Here is a 21,842-nt window from a genome sequence, read left to right on the forward strand (position 1 = left end):
GGGGTCGGCCTCAATGGAGTTTCATGATAAAGGGAACCATCATCCCATCTAACACAGGAGCTAGCGCTAACGCCCACTCCTTGGTTTATGAATGTTTAACTGATTCTGTAACAAGGCAATCCTGTTTGGACAATCTATCATAAAATTAGATGGCCAATCCTTTCCAGACAAGAAAATATCATAGCCAAATGACAGTTTCTCTCAAAAGAGAACATTAATGAATCTTGGTAATCTCCCTTCAATTGGAGTCTCATCTCGTATAAACAATGTGGGACCCTAGTATCCTGTGTTTCCACCTGGATATTGCCACCAGACAATCAATCAGCTTCCAGCGAACTATCATGACTTCTGCCACACTGTCCAGCATGGTCAGAGCCATTTCACTGCTCAGAAGAAGTGTCCTCAATATCCGTTGCATGCTTTGCCTTAAATCCTGCTATATTCTTCTTTTTGTATTGAGGTTTTAACTGTTTAGGTTTGTCTTCATTTTTATTATGTAGTCAGAGAAGCATTGTGAGTCCTTCTTCACTTTCTCATGCTCTTCTGATCTGCGCTCTGACCGTCCCTCTCTACCAGGATTTTTGGGATGTCTTCTGAAAATAACGAGCTGAGCATGTATCCTGATACTTGTAAAGTGTTTTATTACTATCACGATTATACGCATTATAGAATTTTTCAGTGGCCTCCTGTTGAGGAGATTCACCCCGTAACTTAGTCTTTTCTTTGTTTCTTACTATCCCACTTCTTCTTTGTGGAAGGTTTGGGTGCTTCGCTTAGAGTTATCCTTTTCAGAACTTGAGGTCTACTAGCTCTGGCTCCCAATTTATCTCTACCCACTGTTGGTTAAGTTTCTTTAATAATTTTTGGTAATTTGTGCGCCTGTTGTGCTGAAGCCAAATCCCGCAGGTGCTGACATATAGCCAATGTTTCTGATTCCCCTTTAAGATTGCTTAAAATAATGGTGGACACTACGGCAAAATTGCCCATCAGTTTCATCCAAAATATAGAGCAGGGGCTGCCCCATGCTTATTTTTAATCTGTTTAACCACTTCTGGCAAAACATCTAATGAAGGTGTACCATGAGTTCTGATATATACGGCAGCAAACACTGTACCCCATGTAGTGCAGTCCTCCACCAGGGGTGCCATTCTCATTGGCAAGCAAACTGTAAGCATGCAGTTTTTTTACTGATGTCCGGTAAGGGAAACATTACTTCAAGCAGGCTTCTTTTTGTGCAGTCCAGAGCGGAAATTCCTCTAGTCTGGTGCAACTCTAACCCATAACAGCATTGATAGTCTGTGGATAAATGCTTGGTGTAGCCAAATGTGGCTGGTCTGCTTGAGAAGCCCTCGCAGAATATATTGTCATTGTTAACATGACAAACTGTTTTACACATCTATATGTTTTGACCAGATCTGTGTACAATGTATGCAGTTCTGGTATAACTTTATTAGTAAATAAATGGTACTTCTACAGCTTCTTAAGATGTGTAATTGTTAGGTGCATTCTCTTCAGTGTATGTGTGAAACAGTCTTGTAGTTGCGTTGACTGCTGGGTTTGTAATACATGAATAGAATTCCTCTGTCCTAAATACTTTGTGAGCTTCCACCATAAAGGCAACGTCTCCACCTGTCTATGGCAGACCATGTTGTAACAAAATGTGTGTAACCTTATGTCTGCCATTACCTGGTATGTTGGTAGTCACTTCACCCATTTCAAACATTTTGATATGTAGATTCAAAGAGGGTACTCTTATGCGGAGTTCCTTTGAAAGGTTCACGCCAATATAGAGAGCTTAATCTACTCAGCTGAAGAGAATTATTCCCTTACACCAAGGACGAATCCTGTTAATAGGTGATATGGGGTCTTTGGGTACACAAAAGAAAACTACCCAGGTGATCCTTAAAAAAGAGCATAAACTCTAATATTGGAAGTGCCATGTCGTACCGCTCGAACCTCAATCAGTAAAACTGTGCATTTGTTAGACAACATACATTGTCAGGATTGAGCCAGACTGATTCCACGCACACCCTCAGTATTTGGTGGCCTTTGTCCCTGCCAGCCACAGTGCACCATCAGTAGCCCCAACCCTGCAGGGCAACACATGAGTGTACAACCTTAGAACATGACAACCTGGTTCTCTCAAGGAAATTGCAGAAATACATCTAGAACCCTTTTGTTTGGTTTTTCATGCATACCCAAAGAAACATAAAAGAAATTCTCAACAAGGCTTTTCAATATTTATTGAAGCGTTGTGATTCTTGTGTAAAATACATGCTCTGTGAAATTCAGTAGAATGAAATAGATTAGTGTAATTAGCATTACAAGAACAGTTAAAAGGAGGAATATTTCTACCATTGTGTTTAGACAGTGAATATATGCAGGTATATAAGTACTGTGTATAGTTGTACTCCTACCTAGTGCTCCCTAACCTAGTTTTCCAAAGGGTGGGTGGACTGCCAAATCCCTGCCAGGGTATACTAATTCCCTGTTACCTCTGGATAAGTGTCATCAGGCGGCCCATCATGCTGTAGAGCTGAACATCCCTCATGTTGGTGGATAGGAAGCAGCTAAGCTGGAATTTAACATATGGTAACCCTGCAGTATCAGATGGGTGCTCCTCTGCCTAATCAAAGAAGTAGTTGTGTATTTATAACAAAAGAATCCATGTGGCCATGCTGTAATCCCCGTCAAGTCATAATTGTTTATTTTAGCTGGATAGCGAATTTGCCTTTCGGCAATGAAATGAATAATATTTGCACAGTGAATAATCCCTTGTATTTGATGTTGAAGGTATCATTATAGTGTGCCTGCGGAACGGAAATGCAAGCAGTGTAGATTCAGAGAATGTTATGCTGCATGGTCACGCACGCAAATGTATGTCAAAAATCACTGTCTGAAAAAGAGAAGGCAATTTAAGAAATGTGAGCATTGAAAATGGCAGCTTTTTTCATTGGGCCTACCCTGACCATACCAGGAAGTCTATATAACCGGTAAGTCTAAAAAATCTCAGTCCATGACTCATCCTACAACTCATCCAATATATCGGATGATTTAGAATCCTGACACAAAATGAGGTCTAGAACAAAGAGTAGAGTATTCAAAGAATTTTTCCAACAGTCTTTGATTTAGTATGGTTGATCTGATACAAAACTCCATATTTCAAATGGATCTCCAACAGCCAAGTTGCTGTAGAACAGTAAGGCTGATGTTAAACACCAAGTACATCAAACTATTGACACCATTGACTAGGAAGAAGCTGCTAACTTCCTTAAAGCTAGCAATTTGACTTTTGGATGCTAGTAGGCTAGCAATAACTTGAGATTTAATGGAGAGGTCAGCATTCTCCATCCCTAACCACTTATACCTTAGAGTGAAGCTTTCTGAATTAAATAATGTCAATGCCTCCAGACAGAGTCTTGTTAGCTGGCGGGACTAGATGACTTCAGTGCTGTCTCTATGTATGGCCCTGCAGTCTACAGCACCATCTGTCAACGTAAATTTGCCATGCCTCTTTTTCAGCTCTCGGTTGCTTTAAGAACTGCTTGCTGTCTACAATTACCAACACATACATACATAAAGAGATCACCTCTTAGAATGTTATCCTGGCCTGCAGTAAGCAGAAGAGTACATGCTAAAAAAGGGGGTCTGTGGTGTTTTCTGGATACCCAGATAGTGAGGTCATGTGCACACCAAGCATGACCAACGATCTAAGCTATCTAATCCTGGTATGCAACATTCAGGGCATGTCTAGTTATCAAACATGATACAAGCAACCTTGACTGTATTAATCTCCACAAAACAACCCACATTTGTCAACTGGATAGCTCTGAGAGTTAGGAATTTGTTAAAACTCATAATATGAATTATGCTAAGACTACAATGCAGAGGGCACAACATAAGGATAAGCAATTAATTATACAAATAACCCTATACATAATATGCAGAGGAAAAGGTTTGTCACAGCAAATAGGAATAGCAAGAACAACCTGTAATATTCATTTGTAGTGCTTTGCTTCTCATGGACAACATACTGGCCAGGCTTACTGAACCACAGTTGAATATTATTAAGGCATAAAATTTAAAGAGACAAGCCACTGGTGGTGACTGTGTGTGGTACAAGGAAACTCTAATAACATGAAGCATCAGTTGTGGTAATGGATCCAGACAAAATCTATGAAGATAATCACAGAAATTTTCACTATAAAAAACATATATCAGCATAATCAAGGACCTTCAAAGAAGTCCAGCAATGTGTGACTTTCTTTATGAATAAAGCAATGTAAGAAAGTGACCATTTGTGTAAACAAAGTATGGTATAGCACCCTTGTGTCTAAAAGAGAGCATACAGAGCCTTTATTTAGTGATACACGTTTTATCTGAGTTATACCATACTTTACATTTTAGAAGATTAGGTTCAGTGGAAAGAGCACCACCTTTTTGTAACTATGGGGTATCAAAGGATTTGAACAAATATGTGTTCCCCAAGGCTCAGCACTGTCTCCCACGCTCTTTAACCTGTTCATGGAGCCTCTGACAGAAATTCTGAAATAATCCAGCATTCACTATCACATGTATGCAGACAATACCCAACTATACCTGAAGATCGCCTCCCCCAAAGACATTCAGTCTCTCACCTCTGGAAACACAAAGATGGTTGACACGTAATCACCTGAAGCTAAATGGCGTACTGCGTGAAGGCATGGCTAACCCTATCAAATCCCATGATAGAATCAGGCATGCCTTCGCACAGTATGCCATGTGCACTGCAGTTCTTCCTGTTAATTAATTGAACTGTAGCAGCGCTGCAGAAGGCGAGTGGAGCCACAGCACTGCAGGAGCAGGCAGGACGATTTGGGAGGAGAAGGTAAGTCTCCCTGTCAGCAGGCCTTACTAAGTGCGGGGGCTGGGGGTTTAGCGGAGGGGGGCATGGGCAGTAGGATATAGCGGTTGGGAGTGGTGGGGGTTTAGCGGGGGGCAGGGTTTTAGCAGGGCGGGCGTGGGAGGGACGGGAAGCAATGAGTGACTCCTCCAGCCACAGAATTCTATGGAATTTCACTGAGTTTTCTAGTAACTCCATACAATTGCATGGAGTACTACTATGTATGCTCCGCCCAGGCCTGGTTATTGGTACGGGTAAGTATGCACTTGCAACAAGTAACTTACTAACATGGTACAGGGTACCGTATCTCATTGATCAAACTGTTGTTTGCTGGCAACAAGCAGTCAGGCCTACCTTAGGAGACATGGGAGTAAAGCATTTAAAAACACCAATAGATCTAACAATTAAGACACAACACACTATAAAAGTCACACACAAATTCATAGAAATAGTAAATATTTGTAAGAACAAATAGATACCAAAACAGGGTTGGAAGACTCTTGGTTGTTAGTGGAATATAGTGATCCATTGGATGGGCCCTTTTCACGGCCTCCAATGGTGTCGGACATGGACTTTTTCCATGACAGAAAATTAAATATTTTTGAGGTATGAGGAAGAGAAGGGAGGGTTTGTTCTCATGTTTTGTTAGAGGTTGAAAGGCACAGGCCTGGCGCCCGCTTGACTATAATTCCGTCCTCAGCTTTCTCTGCTATTTGTAACACAGATCTGAGTGGCTGATACAGATCCCACCAACCCCGTCGGGCAACTCTGTGTATTAACATGGAATGTCTGTGGAGTCCTAAATAAGATCAGAGAAAGAACAACAATTCTCAACAGGTATGATTATTCTAGACAATTAAAATGGCATGTCCAAGACATCAGCGAGGGGGGAGAAAGGAAGACTCAAGAGAAAATTATTTCTAGAATGTACTAAGCAACAAATGTTTATAAATATCAGAATAAATGAAGACAGATTACAGTTGTATCAGCACTGTAGATATACATTTTTTAGTAAAAACAACAACAACCCAAATTGGACTTGGTGCTGGATGTGTAAGTGACACATAAAGTGGCGACACAAGTGACAATTGTGAAAACAGTGAAAACGGCGCAAAAGGAGTGACAAATTATATACAGTGAAAGAAATTATATCAAATACTGTGGTTCAAGTAATGAATAGATTATTCTTTGCAATCAAGACAATCATGTTGGAAGACAAACCACAGAAGTGAGTTTGTGCGATTATTGGCGCTGAACGGTCGACGGCGTTTCGATCCTCTATGTTAGGATCATCTTCATGACCGGGTTGTTCGATTTAAAAGACGGTGCTGTACAGGGGGCAAAAAGAGGAGGGGGTAAGGGAAGAGAGGAGGAGCAAGGGATGCGCAGTAGGACGACAAAAAAGGGGGGAAAAGGCAAGACTCAGGAGCGAAGAGTTGAAAGGCCACAGTGGGACCGAGCAAAATTGCAAAGGAGACGAGTTGTCAGGGAAAGGCAGAAGAGGCAAAGAGGGAGGATAGGAGACTGGCCGGCATAGCGGAGGGAAAGAAATAATAATGGAGAAAAATTAACCTGAATGGGCGTGAAAGAGGAACTTTTATGACGCCATCATAAAAGATTTTGTCCCATCCACTGAAACATACATTAAAGACACTATGGACCTCATCTGCACCATAGAAAACAGACCTTTTGACACCAGAACTGACCTGATGGTGGGGTTAGACATTGAATCTCTTTACACCAACATTCCCCACAAGGATGGATTACAGGTCATCAAATCTTTTCTTGAATCCAGACCAAGACCCACCCTAATACCTACCGAATTTATCATGGATCTACTCCAAGTGGCTTTAGAAAATAACTATTTTCTGTACCGCGATACTTTCTACCTCCAAATCAAGGGAGTCTCTATGGGTGCTTGCTTCGCTCCCAATTTTGCCATCCTGTTCGTCTATAATCTGGAAATGACTCACATTCTCAGTACTGAAAATCCTTTCATTAATCATATTACCCTTTGGCGTCGCTACAATGATGATGTCCTCCTCCTCTGGAAAGGTTCAGCCCAGACTCTTAAAAACTTTATCCTATGGATTAATCGTTCCCAGACCCATCTTACATTCACCCATGAGTTCAAGTCCAATGACCTGCCCTTCCTGGATGTCATAATACACGCGGAAGATGACAAAATTGGCACATGTCTATACAGGAAACAAACCGAGAGGAACACTTTGCTTCAATACTCCTGCTATCATCCACGCGGCCTCCGAGATGACCTCCCTTATGGTCAATTCCTACGTATTCACAGGAACTGTAAGTGGCGCAAAGACTATTTTAGAGAATCAGATATTCTCATTCAAAAACTCCTCGATAGGGGTTATCCCAAACGTCTCGTTACTAAGGCCCGCAAAAGAGCTTGGTATTGCCACCGAGAACATCTGCTCACGCCACAACTCAAAAAAACAATGATGAGGATTCCTTTTGTCTCCAAATTCAGCCCTTGCAGCAATGAAGTCAATAAGATCATCAAGCGCAATTGGAAGATATTACAACCCTTTGAAGCTTTTGAAGAGCCTCCACTCTTTTCATACCAACGAGGCAGTAATCTAGCGACCCATCCTGTACATGCCATCACATGGCCTATTGCAGACCCCAAAAGAAACGCCATAACATCCATTTGGGGCCTACCTCCTGCCATCGGACACTATAAATGCCTATCCTGTATCGTTTGCGACCTAACAGTCAATACCAAAGAGTTTAAAACCAATAATCTTACCTACAAACTCAAGGCATTCACCAACTGCAGATCTCAAAATGTCGTTTATGCAATCCGTTGTCCTTGCGACCTCATTTACATCGGACAAACCACCCAAATGGTCAAACAAAGGATTATCCAACACTAAAGTAGAATCCATTGCAAGGTCCTTACAGCACCCCTGGTTGCACATTACATTCTCAACAATCACTGCAAAATTGATATGACTTGGCAAGTGATAGAGCAACCCACACTACCCTTAAGAGGGGGCGACATTAAAGCACTCCTCAACAAATGTGAATGCAAATGGATTGCCACTTGTAACACAGTCCATACAGGCTTGAACACCTTTGATGAATGGAACAGTACCATTCTACTCTGAACCTTGCCTGTATCCCTTACACCTTTTTTGAGAATTCCATGTAGCCATTGCTGAGATACGTGTTCCCTGCCCCCATACCCACCTTACCCCTTAATAACCACTCTCTCCCTCCCTCTTCCTCCCTTCCTCCCACCTATCCCCTTCTTCTCCTTTTTGATGCTCATTAATTCCAAAAAGTAAAATTTTGCATTACATTGTATTGTATATTTCTTGTATTAATACTGTGTATAATATATATAATGATTGTTCCTCTTGACGCTCTCACGTTGCCCCGCGCTTGACCATCTTTCAGTCTAATTATTCATTACTTCTTTAGTCTTTCTTTCCTGAGCTGTACCTTCTCTTTTCTTTCCTTTCCTTCCCTTCCTCGCGTTCTAGTCCTTCCCCGGGACGTTGTCCACGTCAATATACCCCGCCCCCGGCCGCGCTCAGATGCAATGTGGCAGCAATGCATTCATGGGAGTCAATTGGGGGTCATCAGAGCATGAACCACTACCCCTGCTTTTGCTCCTCGCTATCCCAATACCGCCCATGTTATCCCTGCTCAAAAAGGGGGAAAGAAGTCATCAGACGGTGAATAGTAATTAAACAGGACTCCAGCTATTATGGTTATGTTCTGGACTTCACCACTTCTTCCCTTTTACATGTCTCCTAAGCAACCAAGAGCAGGTATTACAGAAGAGGCTGTACAAACATCTGGACAAAGTGCTTTGTTTTTCATGCAACATATGATGACTAAATTTAATGAGGTTTAGGGTTAGAAAGCTATTAATAATTGTGTATGTAATCTGCAGCGGAAGCATGGTATTCTATTAATAATTGCTTGAAGGGTCTGGAGGAGTTGGGAGGTTCCCTATGGTTTATCCTATCTCTAAAGGTTTTGGATTTAAGATCCAGTTGTTATGGTTCTGTGGATGTCCTGAATATGTTATGGGCCTCTTAATCTATGCATAAAGGACTTACCTCTGCTGCAAGCCAAGAAACCCTTGAATCAAATCTCCTGTAACACGCATTTTTATACTGAACCCAGCCGGCTTCACAGTTACCTTGAGCACACAAGCAAGTTTCCTGGGCACCTGCAATAACTGGCAGAGTGTAGGAAGAAAAAAAGAAATGTAAGTAATTGGCAGAAAGATGGAGTTATTATTATGCAAATGAGGGCATTTTCACTATTTTAAAATGTATAAAGCTATTGAGTATTCATACATACACATACGAGCCACATTTTTATAGGAATTTACCTTGTCAGTGAAATAAACAAGGAAAGAAGGATCGTATCTGGGAAAGGGGTGAGAGAGAGAGTGATATGCAGGCAAGGAGGGGAGTTGAAACCAACAAAGGTGAAGGTGACATAAGGATGTCAGTGATCCAAAACCCAAAACATCTTTATGGTACTGCATAGTACTATATTAATACATGATCATAGTGATGCAAAGTTACAGTGGTGCATGAGTATAATCACACAATCCACATTGTTGGAAATATGCCGATCCTCCAGGATCACCCCAGGAGTTTGCCTTCTGTTGCTGAACCCGTTTGTGTTTGCAATAGGCCTTTGTGCACTTTACTCCTGCTAACCAGTGGTAAAGCGCTTCAGCTCCTCTCTCTAAACATGATAACATTGCTATACTTGATTGACACATTTGTCTTTCAGGGTTCCTTGGCCCTGTGGCATCTCTGCTCACTAACACTCTGGTCATCGTGCCTGAGTTGAGGTCAGCGGGCGTCATGTTCCTTCTTCACATTGAGTAATGGTTTCAATTCTTGCACTTGCTCTTCACCGCTCTCAACTTTATGCATTTTGCCTCGTTGTTGCTGCCTTTAGTATTTCTCTGTGCCTGGTTGTCTTTAGTGCTTCCTTGCACCTTGCTGTCACTGACTTTAGCGTTTCTTTGTACCTGTTTGTCACTGGCTTTAGCGTTACTGTCTTGTTCCATGCTGGGTTTGTGTTATGCTGTGGTGCAGTATCTCTTCTTTCAGCCTTACCAGTCGACTTCTGGCAGGCTTAATGATGGTGCTCCTCTGTAGGCCCTTCACCTTCGTTAAGGGTCTCACAAAAGCTGGAGTTGCGCTTTGACTTCACATACACCAACTGTCGACCACTTTTGGGCCGCACAAGCAGTTTGCAGGCTCATGGTAAACTCTCAGGAAGAGCTGTCTTGTCCCCTTGGAGGCATGTATCTCATCGCTAGTTGTAGCCTCCTCCCCAGCCTGGCAGCAGGTAACAGGTAACACCACACATGGAGCTCTGGTTGGCATGTCTTTATTCTCAGCATGCCATCATAAACTAAACGCACTGTGTCACAAACTTTATTAACCATGCCCAGCCACACCCAACAGATTACGTAATACTTGTAAGTCTGCTGAAGAGCACCAGATGCCTCTTATGCACAAACACAAGGCATGGCAAGCTCCACCCTAAAGGACTTTATTTCCTCCATGTAGAGCTTTCTGCCTGCTCGCAGCTTCACCACAGGTTAGTTCCTCCCAGCCTCACGGTTTCATCCTGTTTAAATTGGCAGTTTGGTTCTAAGTGCAGTAAGGATCCTATCTTTTGAGTTCCTGTTTTGCTTTGTGTAAATATTGCAATGGTTGATTTATTGAAGTCCTAATTAGATCAATCAAAGCCTTTCTTATTGCTTTAGACACTCCTGCAATCGGATGCCGATATACATATATGTGGAGTGGCCACATAGTCTCTAAAGTCTATATGTTCCTATTTTAGGTCGCCCACTGTATATAGGTTGCCACCACATAGAGGAGTGTATGCATGTTTCATTAAGCAGAGCACCAGGTTGCATATATGTTTATGTGGTGACAATAGGGGGTATAGACTTTGACATAACATGAATACTGTATGTGGTTACAGGAGAGGGTGTGAAACAGTAACATGCTTTGATGGAAAAGCATGCTTTTATGATTATGATGAAGAAGCATTTTATGTGAGCAACGCAGGGCACAAAACTGCTCAGCTGAAATAGTGCAGGTCAAGAGTCTCTGCTGGCAAAACATTGACTGCTGGCATGGTACCTAGGGGTAGAAAAATGTGTTTGTGAGCAGTTTGCAAAGGGATTTGTCAAGGGCCCCAAGGTGTAAATTAGCGTTTAAGTTAGATACAGATAAGGTTTTCAAAACTGTAAAGAAATGTGCTAAAAGAGGATATTTTGAACAGACTTCGGAAGACAAGAATGGAGGTTATTTGATGGCTCTGAAAAGACCACCAACCTATTCTAGTGAGTCAGAATTACATCTAGCAAATGTTCATATTTCACAAGGATGTATTAAACAACATATTTCAGGCTGCTCATCACTACTTTACAAGTGCTCATCAAGCTCTCTAACATATTATTCATCGGTGCTGTCTGGGAGTTCCTCAATGGTCTTGCCTGCATTCAGAAATATGATGATCCTGTGGGGCAGAGCTTGCCTGGCATCAATATGGCCTCACTTTAGGCAAGCTCCAGTTGCCTTTCCTAAAAATAACAATGATCCTCCGTTATCGCTACTTACCAATACCATCTACCACTGGCAGGGTGCGGTGGAGACTCAGAGCCCCTGACAAAGCCTGATTTGACCTCCGTAGATCACCCCTACGCGCCGCTGGGCCCGCAACAAGAAGAGTGGCCGATGTGGCCTAGATGATATATGAGGATTGCCCCGAAGGCTGTGTTGTTGCCATCCAGCTGCCTCCATTCTGGGGCCACACCAACCATTGAGCGCCAACACTGTTGGCGGCTGGCAAGGTGTTGCAGCAGCTCGGGGCCTCCAAAGGGGCCTGCTAAGGCCTCTGTGGATCCCCGATGTGCTCCACTGTGCCCGCAACGAGAAGCTCAACTGGCGCTGCCTAGCCACCTACTGAGGACTGTCCCGCAGGTGACACAGCCACTATCTACATACCTGCTGCCGTGCGGCCTCCACTCTGGGGGCTCACATTGATTGCTGAACACTGGTGGCTGCATTTTTCACACAGGACCTGCTGAAGTGGTGACCACAGGCACTGCTAGGAGTTGCTGTGCCCTCCACTGCTTTTCGGGTGAGTGCAGGCTTGTGGCACGGCGTGCAAGTTGTATAAGTGGCTCCTCCATCTGAAAGCTGCACAATAAATACTGTGCCCACCACCCGAAGCAGATTTGTGCATGTCATGTACACTGAGGTGCTGCGGGACGGCATAGAGCACTACTGAGCATTGCTGGGGCTGAGCCCTTTACAATGATGCTAGTTCCCTCCGGTCTGGGGAGCGTGTGGAGCCCCTGAGAGCTCTGCACCTTGTGCACGAGAATTAATGCTTCACCCTGAAGGACCGAGCACGCCCTGAGAATTACTCCAACAGAGAATTGTTAAATAAAGAGGGAGACCTTGAACATTTACCAGCGTTACACTTGCAGAGACCAGGGCAAAGATACAAGATAACTGCATGGACTTAACTAAGTTTTGAGGCAAATATAAGCACTATACACGATTACAAGATACATAGACACTGGCTATCGGCCTAATTAGAGGCACTAACAAAACCTGTGCAGAGCTGGGGACCCACGCACTTGAATGCCGCAATAGGGAACCCAAACAAAAGTCAGTCCAAGCTGAACTTTGAACAGTGGAAATCCATGAGGGTACACAGTAAATACAAACCCTTGCAGGAGCAAGAGGATGGCACATCTCGATCAGAACTTGGAGAAGATATACAGCAGATGCTGGTGACTATGCAGCAAAGCTTTTCCACCATTGACTGCAAGATTGACTCTCTCTCCTACTGTATTGACCATATGTCAGAAAGGATTGACAAGCACTCAGAGACACTTGGGGGCAGATTTATGTTCCCTGGCGCCTCCCTGCAAATCAGCATGGATGCGCCAGGTAAGATGCGTCACGCAAGTTTGCCCTTGCGCCACCGCAGATGCGTTGCATTTACAATGCGGTGCATCGTGGTGCAAGGGCAAGCAGATACGTGACGCATCTACCGGCGTAAGGTTGGTGCAGTGCTGAAGTTGCGTCGCAAGCGCGATTAACTCCAGCACTGTTCCAACCTATCCTATGCCTAACATGGTGCGTCAAGCCTTACGCCTGCTTCAAGCAGGCGCAGGGTTTTGACACATCAGCGTTGGGAAAGTGACTCAGTGAAATCTTATAGATTTCACTGAGTCACTTTTCAGGGGCGTTCCTGCGACGGAACGCCCCCCCCCCCCCCCCCTGAGTCGAAACGCCCACGTGAAACCTGACGCAGGTTTCACGTGGCGCAGGGCTTTACACCGTGACACATCTCCATAGATGCGTCACGATGTAAATGGGGAGCAACATGGCGCAGGGTTTACACCGCCGCAGCGTCACAAAAGTGACGCAACGGCGGCGTAAAAGGGGCACCAGTCCCTCATAAATCTGCCCCTACATATGGTTGAAAGACGAGTCTCTGAAGCTGAAGACCAACACATTGAAATATCTAAAGCAAACAAAAAAACTGAAAAACTACCAACACTTTGGGCTGTGTGACGAAACCTTATTGCACATAGTAACTCTATGCCGAAATCTGTTAAAAGAGAGGAACACCATTTTGAAGCCTATTTTTAAGGAATTGGGGGTTGGATCATGTAGGACTGCAACTATTTTATGTCTAAGTGGTGTTAACATTCATATCATTTACCAATTTGTTAAGTTTGTTTTTATGGCTGAAAAGAAACTTTGTAAAACAGACATTCTAAGTAAAAGAAGTACTAGTTATGAAAGTTAATAGAAAAAGGGTAACGATATAATGTTTTTAAGTGTCTTTTGGGAGTATTGGGCTATTAATGTATTTTAGACTTATTTTGATTATGTGTAATGTTTGTTGTTTGTATTTGTTATTTTAATGTTGTAGTTTACCCCTTGAAATGCTGCAACTTTTTGTTGCTGGCATAATGGCACTTTGTTCTGGAGTTGAAATTGTAATGCACGTTGTCTCTGTGGCTAATTGTTATTGGCATATTGTTAAAATTATTTACATTTGCTGCTATTATAAGGCACTTTAGTTTTGGTGCTGTAAGTAAATCTCATTGTATTTGTATATGTATATGTTTAGTTAAATGTTGCTGTGAATATTTACTTTTTTTATTTTTATTTTATTTTTCCCTTTGTAATGATTTTAATTAATCAACAAATAAATCAACAAGCATCATACCAACACTGCTACAAAGCAAGACAGAGGATTTGGAATCCCGTTTGCGAAGTGGGGCTGGAAGATTCCACCATCACGGGCAACATGAAACTTTTGTACACAAGGCACCAGGCGCACCATGTTTGCCCCATCATAGCATGTCTACTCAACTACTGAGACAGAGACGCTGCCTTGCGCCACACCAGAGAGCTTAAACTATTTCGCAATGAGGGATTTGAACTCTCCTAGTACCCAGACATTACACCACAGGTTCAAGAAGTGAGGAGGCAATTTGCACCTGTGAAATGGAAACTACGCAAGCTTAATGTGGAATATGCCATGTTCTATCCTGCGCGGTTGCGAGTGCTGCTAGAGGGGAAACCTAAAATCTTTGTTCATCCCAAAGTCTGCAACAAACAGTCAAGAAGCTGGAGGTGGAAAAGGGCAACAGGCGTTACGAAGGACATATAGCAGATTGTCAAGGAACCACAAGTGAACTGGATCAACGGGAATAACTAATATATGTACTGCTTTCCATAACACTTTGAAAAAAGCCTACTAGACACAGACGCCTGAACTGACACATAAATGAAGTATGTAGAATGTGACAATTGAATTTTGTAAACGCTACTCAGGAGAACTCTGCTCTAATGGTGGGAAACAGGATGCAGGGTTAGATGGAGCTAAACTGAGAACACTTGCTCTGCTTAATAGGTCAGTATTAATGGGTCAGTGAATCTGCATTGAGAACAGTATGATTGACCACAAACGATATAGATCACTCAGAGATAAGGCTGGCTGGAATTTCCTGGTCTTCAGGATAAGTTTTGTATTAATACAGATGACTCTATTTCAGTAGCTATTTACAAAAGACAAGAGCAGCTCATATGTCCTTGCGAACTGGGTGTTGATAATCAGCAAAATAACAATGTTCACAAGGAACTCATTTACAAAGATGACATAGGGGCATATTCTCAAGGGCGTATCGCCGAGTTATTGGCACTTTAGCGCAGCAAAAGTGGCAAAAGAATTATCGCCCCATTCTCAAGCTGGTGCAAACTGCCGATATCACCAGTTTTCCAGCGATAACTTCCGCAAAAAACATCACTACGGATGAAAGCGACAACTAACGCTAATGATAAGCAGGGAAGGCATTCCGGTGCAAAAACACATACAAAACACTGCTTCACAATATTCTCAACAACCAGAAAGACCTGTGATGCGACCCAAAAACAGTTGATAAGGCGTGTTAGCAGCAGGGATTCAACACTTGCCTTTTACTGGTGTAAAGCAGGATGACTACCTGCAGTATTAGAAAGGGGGCCCAGCCCAGAGCCACATCTGAAGACCAACACATGTCATGCAGCTACTGATCATGCAGCTCGGAGACCCAAGAGGTCCACAACACCCACCACCTCCATGCCCCCCGGGACCACCCCTTCTCCCCCGACTACCAGAGAGGCAGCGCATAACAGGACAGCGGACGTTCCAAAAACAGAATGGCCCCTCATGCCACACAATAGCAGAATTTGGGGAGAGGTGGGAACCAAATATGTGTGAAGGGGGCAAGTCACCCATGAAGAAGAATGCACACAATGCCAAGTTTGGCAGTGATGTGCTGGACAGACCTCAGTATGCAGGGCACAGATCTGTCCATGTGGATATATACTGCTTGAGTTTCTAGTGTTTTGAACAGTGCATGCAACCATGTTACCTCAGGCAGTGGGGAAGACCCCTGTAAGCGTAAGCGGAGTGGGCTGTTCCGGCGTACGCCAGTTCAGTGTAGGAGTGTGAACAAATAGGCCCGGGCTCTGGGCATGGTTCACTTCTAGGATGGACAACACGTCTGCCAGGGCGGCGCCCCTCACCCTGCCACGAGGCCGCCGCCCTGAACTCCGGTCTCCTCAGCCGATCGCTGGCATCTGCCACACAGGCCCCCAGCGAACCTAGTGGCACAGCACCCCGAGTTTTGTCTGTGCTGACTACTGCCGTCAACCTACACTGCGGTCAGCAGGGCTCACAATTCAGATCGAGTAGCGATTGCAGATGACACAGTCCAGTAGGCAACAGACATTGCTACCAGTGTGGCCCACCCAAACCAAGTATCATCGCAGACTCCACACACCCTGAGCGCCCCAGGTGCTACTAACTCGGTGCACCACAAGTCAACACCATGTGGCCCTCTTGAGGCAGAATTCAGTAGGCAAAAGACGTTGCTCCCAGTGCGGCCCACCCGGATGACGTCATCACAGGCTGCGTATTGTAAGTAAAAGGTAGGACATGTACCTTAAGTGTGTGATATGTCCTGGTAGTGACAAACAACAATTTTGGTTTCTTACTGCTGTGAGGCTGCCCTCTCGTAGGAATAAATTGGGAATTCCCTGATAAGTGTTTCAGTGGTAACTCCTGATATGAAAGGAGCAGCATGGTCAAGTTTGGTATGTTTGGAGTAGTGATAATAAACGCTGCGTAATGGTGTGCACAGATTTGTGTTCACTATTTTAGAATGCCACTTTTAGAAGTTGGCATTTCTATGTGATATGTGTCTTTGCCTGCCTGATGTGTATTGCATGTCTGGCTCTGGAGTGACAGGGGCTGGGATGGTGTGTGGCTCAAAGAGGAGCAGGGTGAGTCAGTGCTAGGCTGAATAGGCAGACCTACATTTAGAGTAGTGGCAGGAGTAGCCCCTGACCCTAAATTGGTCTGGGCCTGCCTGATTCAAAGCTGGCTCCACCCCCTGTGGTGTGTCTGAGGACAGAGCCCAACCTGACAAAGGAGGGTGGAAGCCCTGTAACAAAGTGCTTCAGTACCCCCCAGAACCAGTTGGGACTGATTCCTCAAGCCCTGTGCCAGGGCAGAACAAAGACAAACCCAGTATACATATTGGGGCTGTGACCCCATGTCAGTGTGCTGTTTTGGGTGCTTGGTTGTACTTGCTGGGCCCCAGGAGGAACCGCCATAAGGGACTGCCCCTCTGCTGAAGGGCCCTGTAAGCTGGCCTGCCTGGGCCCAGCTTTGCCCAACTTTGCCCGGTGTGCCCTTGAACCCAGTGTGGGGTCCTTGCTAGATTCACCCCTTTGCCTTTGGGAGAACGCTGCCAGGTCCTGCTGTCGTGGACTGGCTGGATGCTGCTGGGGCCACCAGTGCCGTGAGTAGCACCTTGAGAGCTTTTTGGCCCCAAAGCGCTGGGCCGTGCACTATCCTGAGATAACCCCGGTATGGGGATTCCCCTGTGCTGCAGGAAAGTGGAGCGGGAGCCCACCCTGAATTTTTGTTGTCCCGAGAAGTGCCGCACCGCGAGCAGCGTCCTGGAAGTCAGGCAAGCTACCTGGTTGTGGGCAGGGCTGCGTTTGTGAGCTGCAGACCAATCCAGGCAGACATCGCTGCCGGAGGTCAGGCCCAAGTGTGCCCTGAGGAAGACGCGGCCCCCGTGTGTGGTAAATAATTTAATTACCGGGACTTAATTTGATACAGAAACATAATAGAAATAGCTCAGTAAATAAGAGGCAGAATCCGTGGTATTAGAGGTTCGGAATGGGCTTTATTCCAATATACGATTCGGAATCGTGGTCTCCAGGTTCCATCACCACGGAGGTTCAGGAAGTGAAGTACATACATTATTGATAATTAATCACTTTTATACAATAGGCATTACAGTGAGGCAAAGGCAAGAGGCGTAACAATTGATAGTGTAGATAAGACATACATACGTAGCAAAAGTAGGTGGAACTGGGAGTAACAAAGAAACGTCATTGGTTGTGATGTCACATATGGGTGGACCTATGAAATAATTTCGCAATGTCAGCAGAAATACTTGGCAGAGATGCGCGCACAGCAGCATGACGTATGATTGACGTGCAACTAGGGGGTGAAGGGGACTTGACATTTAGCTCTACGTGTGGCGACAGATGTCTGGAGGGTCAAGTCAACCTAATCCCAAATCATATCTAACATCCTATGTTTAAAGAACTATGTTATCCAAAAGAGAGGTCTCTTAGAGTAGAATCCTATTCTATACTGACTATACTGACTGTTAGTGCGTGTACAAGCGTCTAAGTGTCTACACTAGATGCGAGGGCAGGAATCTTCCATAGGAACAGGGCTATGAATTACTGGCATAAAGACAGGGAAGCCGGGCCTTTGCTCGGTAGCTGGCAGAATGTTTACTTAAACTACTAGACAGGAATGCATTGGATAGGGACGGAGCAGATAATTTCGAAGGTGAAATACAGTTCTTGGCAGGCAGCAAGCTGATGTCAGGCATCGTGAGCCGCGCAGAGGATGAGACAAAGTTCATGGTCACAGATGCAGGCTCGGACTGGAGCTTCAGAGACAGAAAGCAAGAAAAGCTTGATGACAGAATCAGGGCCTACTTGCCTGGACTGTAAAATGGCATAAGTAAACCATATAAAGGCGGTGGCCTTTCGTACTTAGGAATGGAATATCCGGCCCATTCATGGCGGATCAACAGAGGACATGTTAACGGTGGACGCACATGTATTTGCGTCTTCATAACTGGAACTGGAGAGAACATACATGTACTTGTAACATGCACATAGAACCGTAGGGATCCAAGATAGGGGACATAACTGACCAGAAAAATCCATATTTCCACATTCCCTCCTTGTCCCCTACTTGCCCGTCAAGAGATATCAATCTTCATTAATCCATTGATCTGTTCATATAGCATCATTTGTTCTTCTTTCTTCTTCCGGGATCTTGAATGAAAATCTTGATGTGGAATGCACGATGTGGCACACAGACCACAAATCGCTGGTCCACATTGCAGGCATAAGCAGCAACTGAATAGTATGAGAAGGCCAATACCTAGGAAGGATAGAACTCTCCATCCCCAGGCTGATAACACGCTCCAAAACCAACCGGACCAAGTCCAGGTGCCTGGATTCTGGTGTATCTGGCTTACAATCTTATGAAGGCGGGTTATGGCTTTATATACAGATGGCGAATTTTCTGGTATGAATACGCAGCAGCTTGATCCGATGACCCTACAAGCTCCGCCCCTATCGGCCAGGATGACGTCAAGGACAAGACGATTTTGAAGCACAACAATCCGCATAGCAGACTGCTCTTCTGTTAAGTTGCCTAAGGCGGAAATAGTTTCGTTCACTACTGCTTCAAGGGTTCTAGTCAATCTACGTATCAGCTTACTATTAGTAACGGTACCTATATAGGGAAAGAGACCTTTATTGAAATCTGTGTATTTTTCCCATGCTGTTTCAGTGTAATCGACTATTGGGAGATCTCTCCTTTCTCTATTGTGTACTAGATGAGTATTTCTGTGATAATCAGGAGGAGCTAGAAAAACAGGTGGCAAAAGGAATCCAATGTAGCAGGTACCATCCCAATCTAGAGGCAAACGTACATATGCCGTCTGACCACATATAAAATAGGAATGGCGGGAAGCTCTAAATGTCGACTTGCCTTGATCACTGAATTCTATTACAGTGGTGCATCTGCTATGGCCCATATGTATGGAACCATTCTTTCTTACACATAATTCACCTTTTACTGGAAACACTGACATGGCGGGCAAAATTGGAGTAGCTTCGGATTCGACATTCAAGATCAAGAGATTAAGCGTAAAATTACCCAATCCATATACTTCATTTTCTAGATCAGTTCCTGTTCTTTTGGGAAGTCCCTCCTTGTTGGGGTGGCAGACTTTAAGTAAGACTAAGTTCAGATTTCCCCATACCCAGTTGTCTTGATAAACTGCAGAATTTGAATCTACGGAATTAATTAAGCTAAACCATGCTCCACAGGAGCCGTTGTGTGTGAACGGGTATGGAAAAAGAGGTAGAATTCCTTTATAGTTCTGATAGGGAGGGAGTCGGCCACATATCCAACAATTTGTAGCATTGCTAACCTGATGGGAATGATGTAACATACTAATAAAAGTGTTATTGCGCAGCGCAAATCTGTATGACAATTCATGCGGGGGTAATTCGCTAAAAGAATGTTCAGCAGTAATATTATAAACATGTCTAGAAATAGGATAATATATGTGCAACAATATACTTGCAATAATTATTAAAAGACTTAAGAAAAACAAAATTAATAACGTCACTGTGCAATGACTACGCAGTAATTTACAGTATGCATGTCGTTTCAACATTTTTCGGGTGTTTTCTCTATTCAGATCTAAGGGATACATGTCAGGGACAAATTCAACCGCTTCACCTTGGAGAGGACTTAAACAATCAAATTTCCCGACTGATTAGATCTGAGTTTTAGTTTATAATGCTCGTGACTACCGTTTTCAACAAAAAGAAGTTTTGAGTCAATGGGTGAAGACACACGAGGTGTAGTTTTTACATCTGATGGTAGTCCATAAAATTTCTTGATATGACTTGAATGTACCCAGCCTTTTCTGCCTTCGATCTTCACGGCTGTCCTTGTGGTGAGCAAGACCAATTGCGGCGACCTCCACCTAGGATCCAGCTGAGTCTTTCGATCAAAGTTCCTCACTAAAACGAGATCCCCTGGAATTACGTCATGGGGTTTCACCTCAGTGTTGTCAGGAAAAGCTGCAGCTACCTGTGAACGACAAGATTGTAGTGCAGACATCAAGGAAGCCAAATAATCTGTCAGCATATTACAGTCAATATCAGTTATTTTACGTGGTATAGGCGTCCCCCACATATTTGGTGGTCTGCCGAAGATCACTTCATACGGGGATAGCCCTGTTCGAGAGTGTGCTACCATTCTTGTGTAAAAGAGTGCAACTGGTAACGCTACTACCCAGTCGACACCTTTCTGTCTGCATATTTTGGACAATCTAATTTTCAGGGTCTGATTATGTCTTTCTACGAGACCTGCTGCTTCGGGGTGTCGGACACAGTGGAATTTCCACTGATAGCCTAACAAAAGTGAAACGTGTTTCATTAATTCGGATGAGAACGGCTGGCCGTTATCTGAGTGAACAACACGTGGCAAACCGTATCGTGGGAAGAATTCTCGAACCAACTGTTTGGCAGTAGTCGGGGCCGTGTAATCTGAAACCGGGTATGCCTCCGTCCAACGGGAAAGAGCACAGACAACTACGAGAACATATTTGAATCCTCGACATCGTTCCATCTGGATATAATCCATCTGGAGGACTTCAAAAGGGTGATCAGGAGGCTGAAATCCACCCTGTTCTATGGGAACGCTTTTTCCTGGGTTGAACTGACAACAGATCATACAGGTACGAACTTTTTGTTTGGCTGCTGCTCGTAAATGTTTATTGAACCAAATGTGTTGAATGCTGTCTAGCATAGCTCTTTCTCCTAGATGTGCTGGACTATGTACAGTGTTAATTATAACCTGGACCATTGAATCAGGAAGGAACCACACAGACTTTTCCTTCATCAACCATCCTTGATCCGTTTGGATCCCTCCTAATTCAGTCCATTTCTTTATTTCGTCTGGTGTAGCATGTGTCTGTATATCTATTACATCAAGAGTAGGATCTTTAACCGTCATACAATGTGTTGGCGTCCGGACTATTGTCTTTGTCATGTCGGATGTTTGAGTTTGAGCAGTCTGTTTAGCTGTTCTGTCAGCTAAATCATTGCCTTGAGAAATGATATCAGTAACTTTCGTATGAGCTTTACATTTCATAATTGATATTGCAGTGGGTAGATGTATTGCATCTAATAAAGCATGAATGAGGGGTCCGTGCTGAATGTGGGCACCGTGA

At 44.0% G+C, this 21,842-nt stretch overlaps 1 protein-coding gene across 1 annotated transcript in view; it reads right to left on the bottom strand.

Moving 5' to 3' along the window:
- LOC146854039 (echinoidin-like) overlaps positions 1-21,842 on the bottom strand; it is a 199,564-nt gene that overhangs the window by 97,766 nt on the left and 79,956 nt on the right. Inside the window, exon 3 of the mRNA XM_085650488.1 lies at positions 8,980-9,101. Coding sequence (XP_085506614.1) covers positions 8,980-9,101 — 122 coding nt within the window. The remainder of the gene's footprint in view (positions 1-8,979; positions 9,102-21,842) is intronic.

Source organism: Triturus cristatus, chromosome 4_1 (assembly GCF_964204655.1).
Source record: "Triturus cristatus chromosome 4_1, aTriCri1.1, whole genome shotgun sequence".
NCBI lineage: Eukaryota > Metazoa > Chordata > Amphibia > Caudata > Salamandridae > Triturus > Triturus cristatus.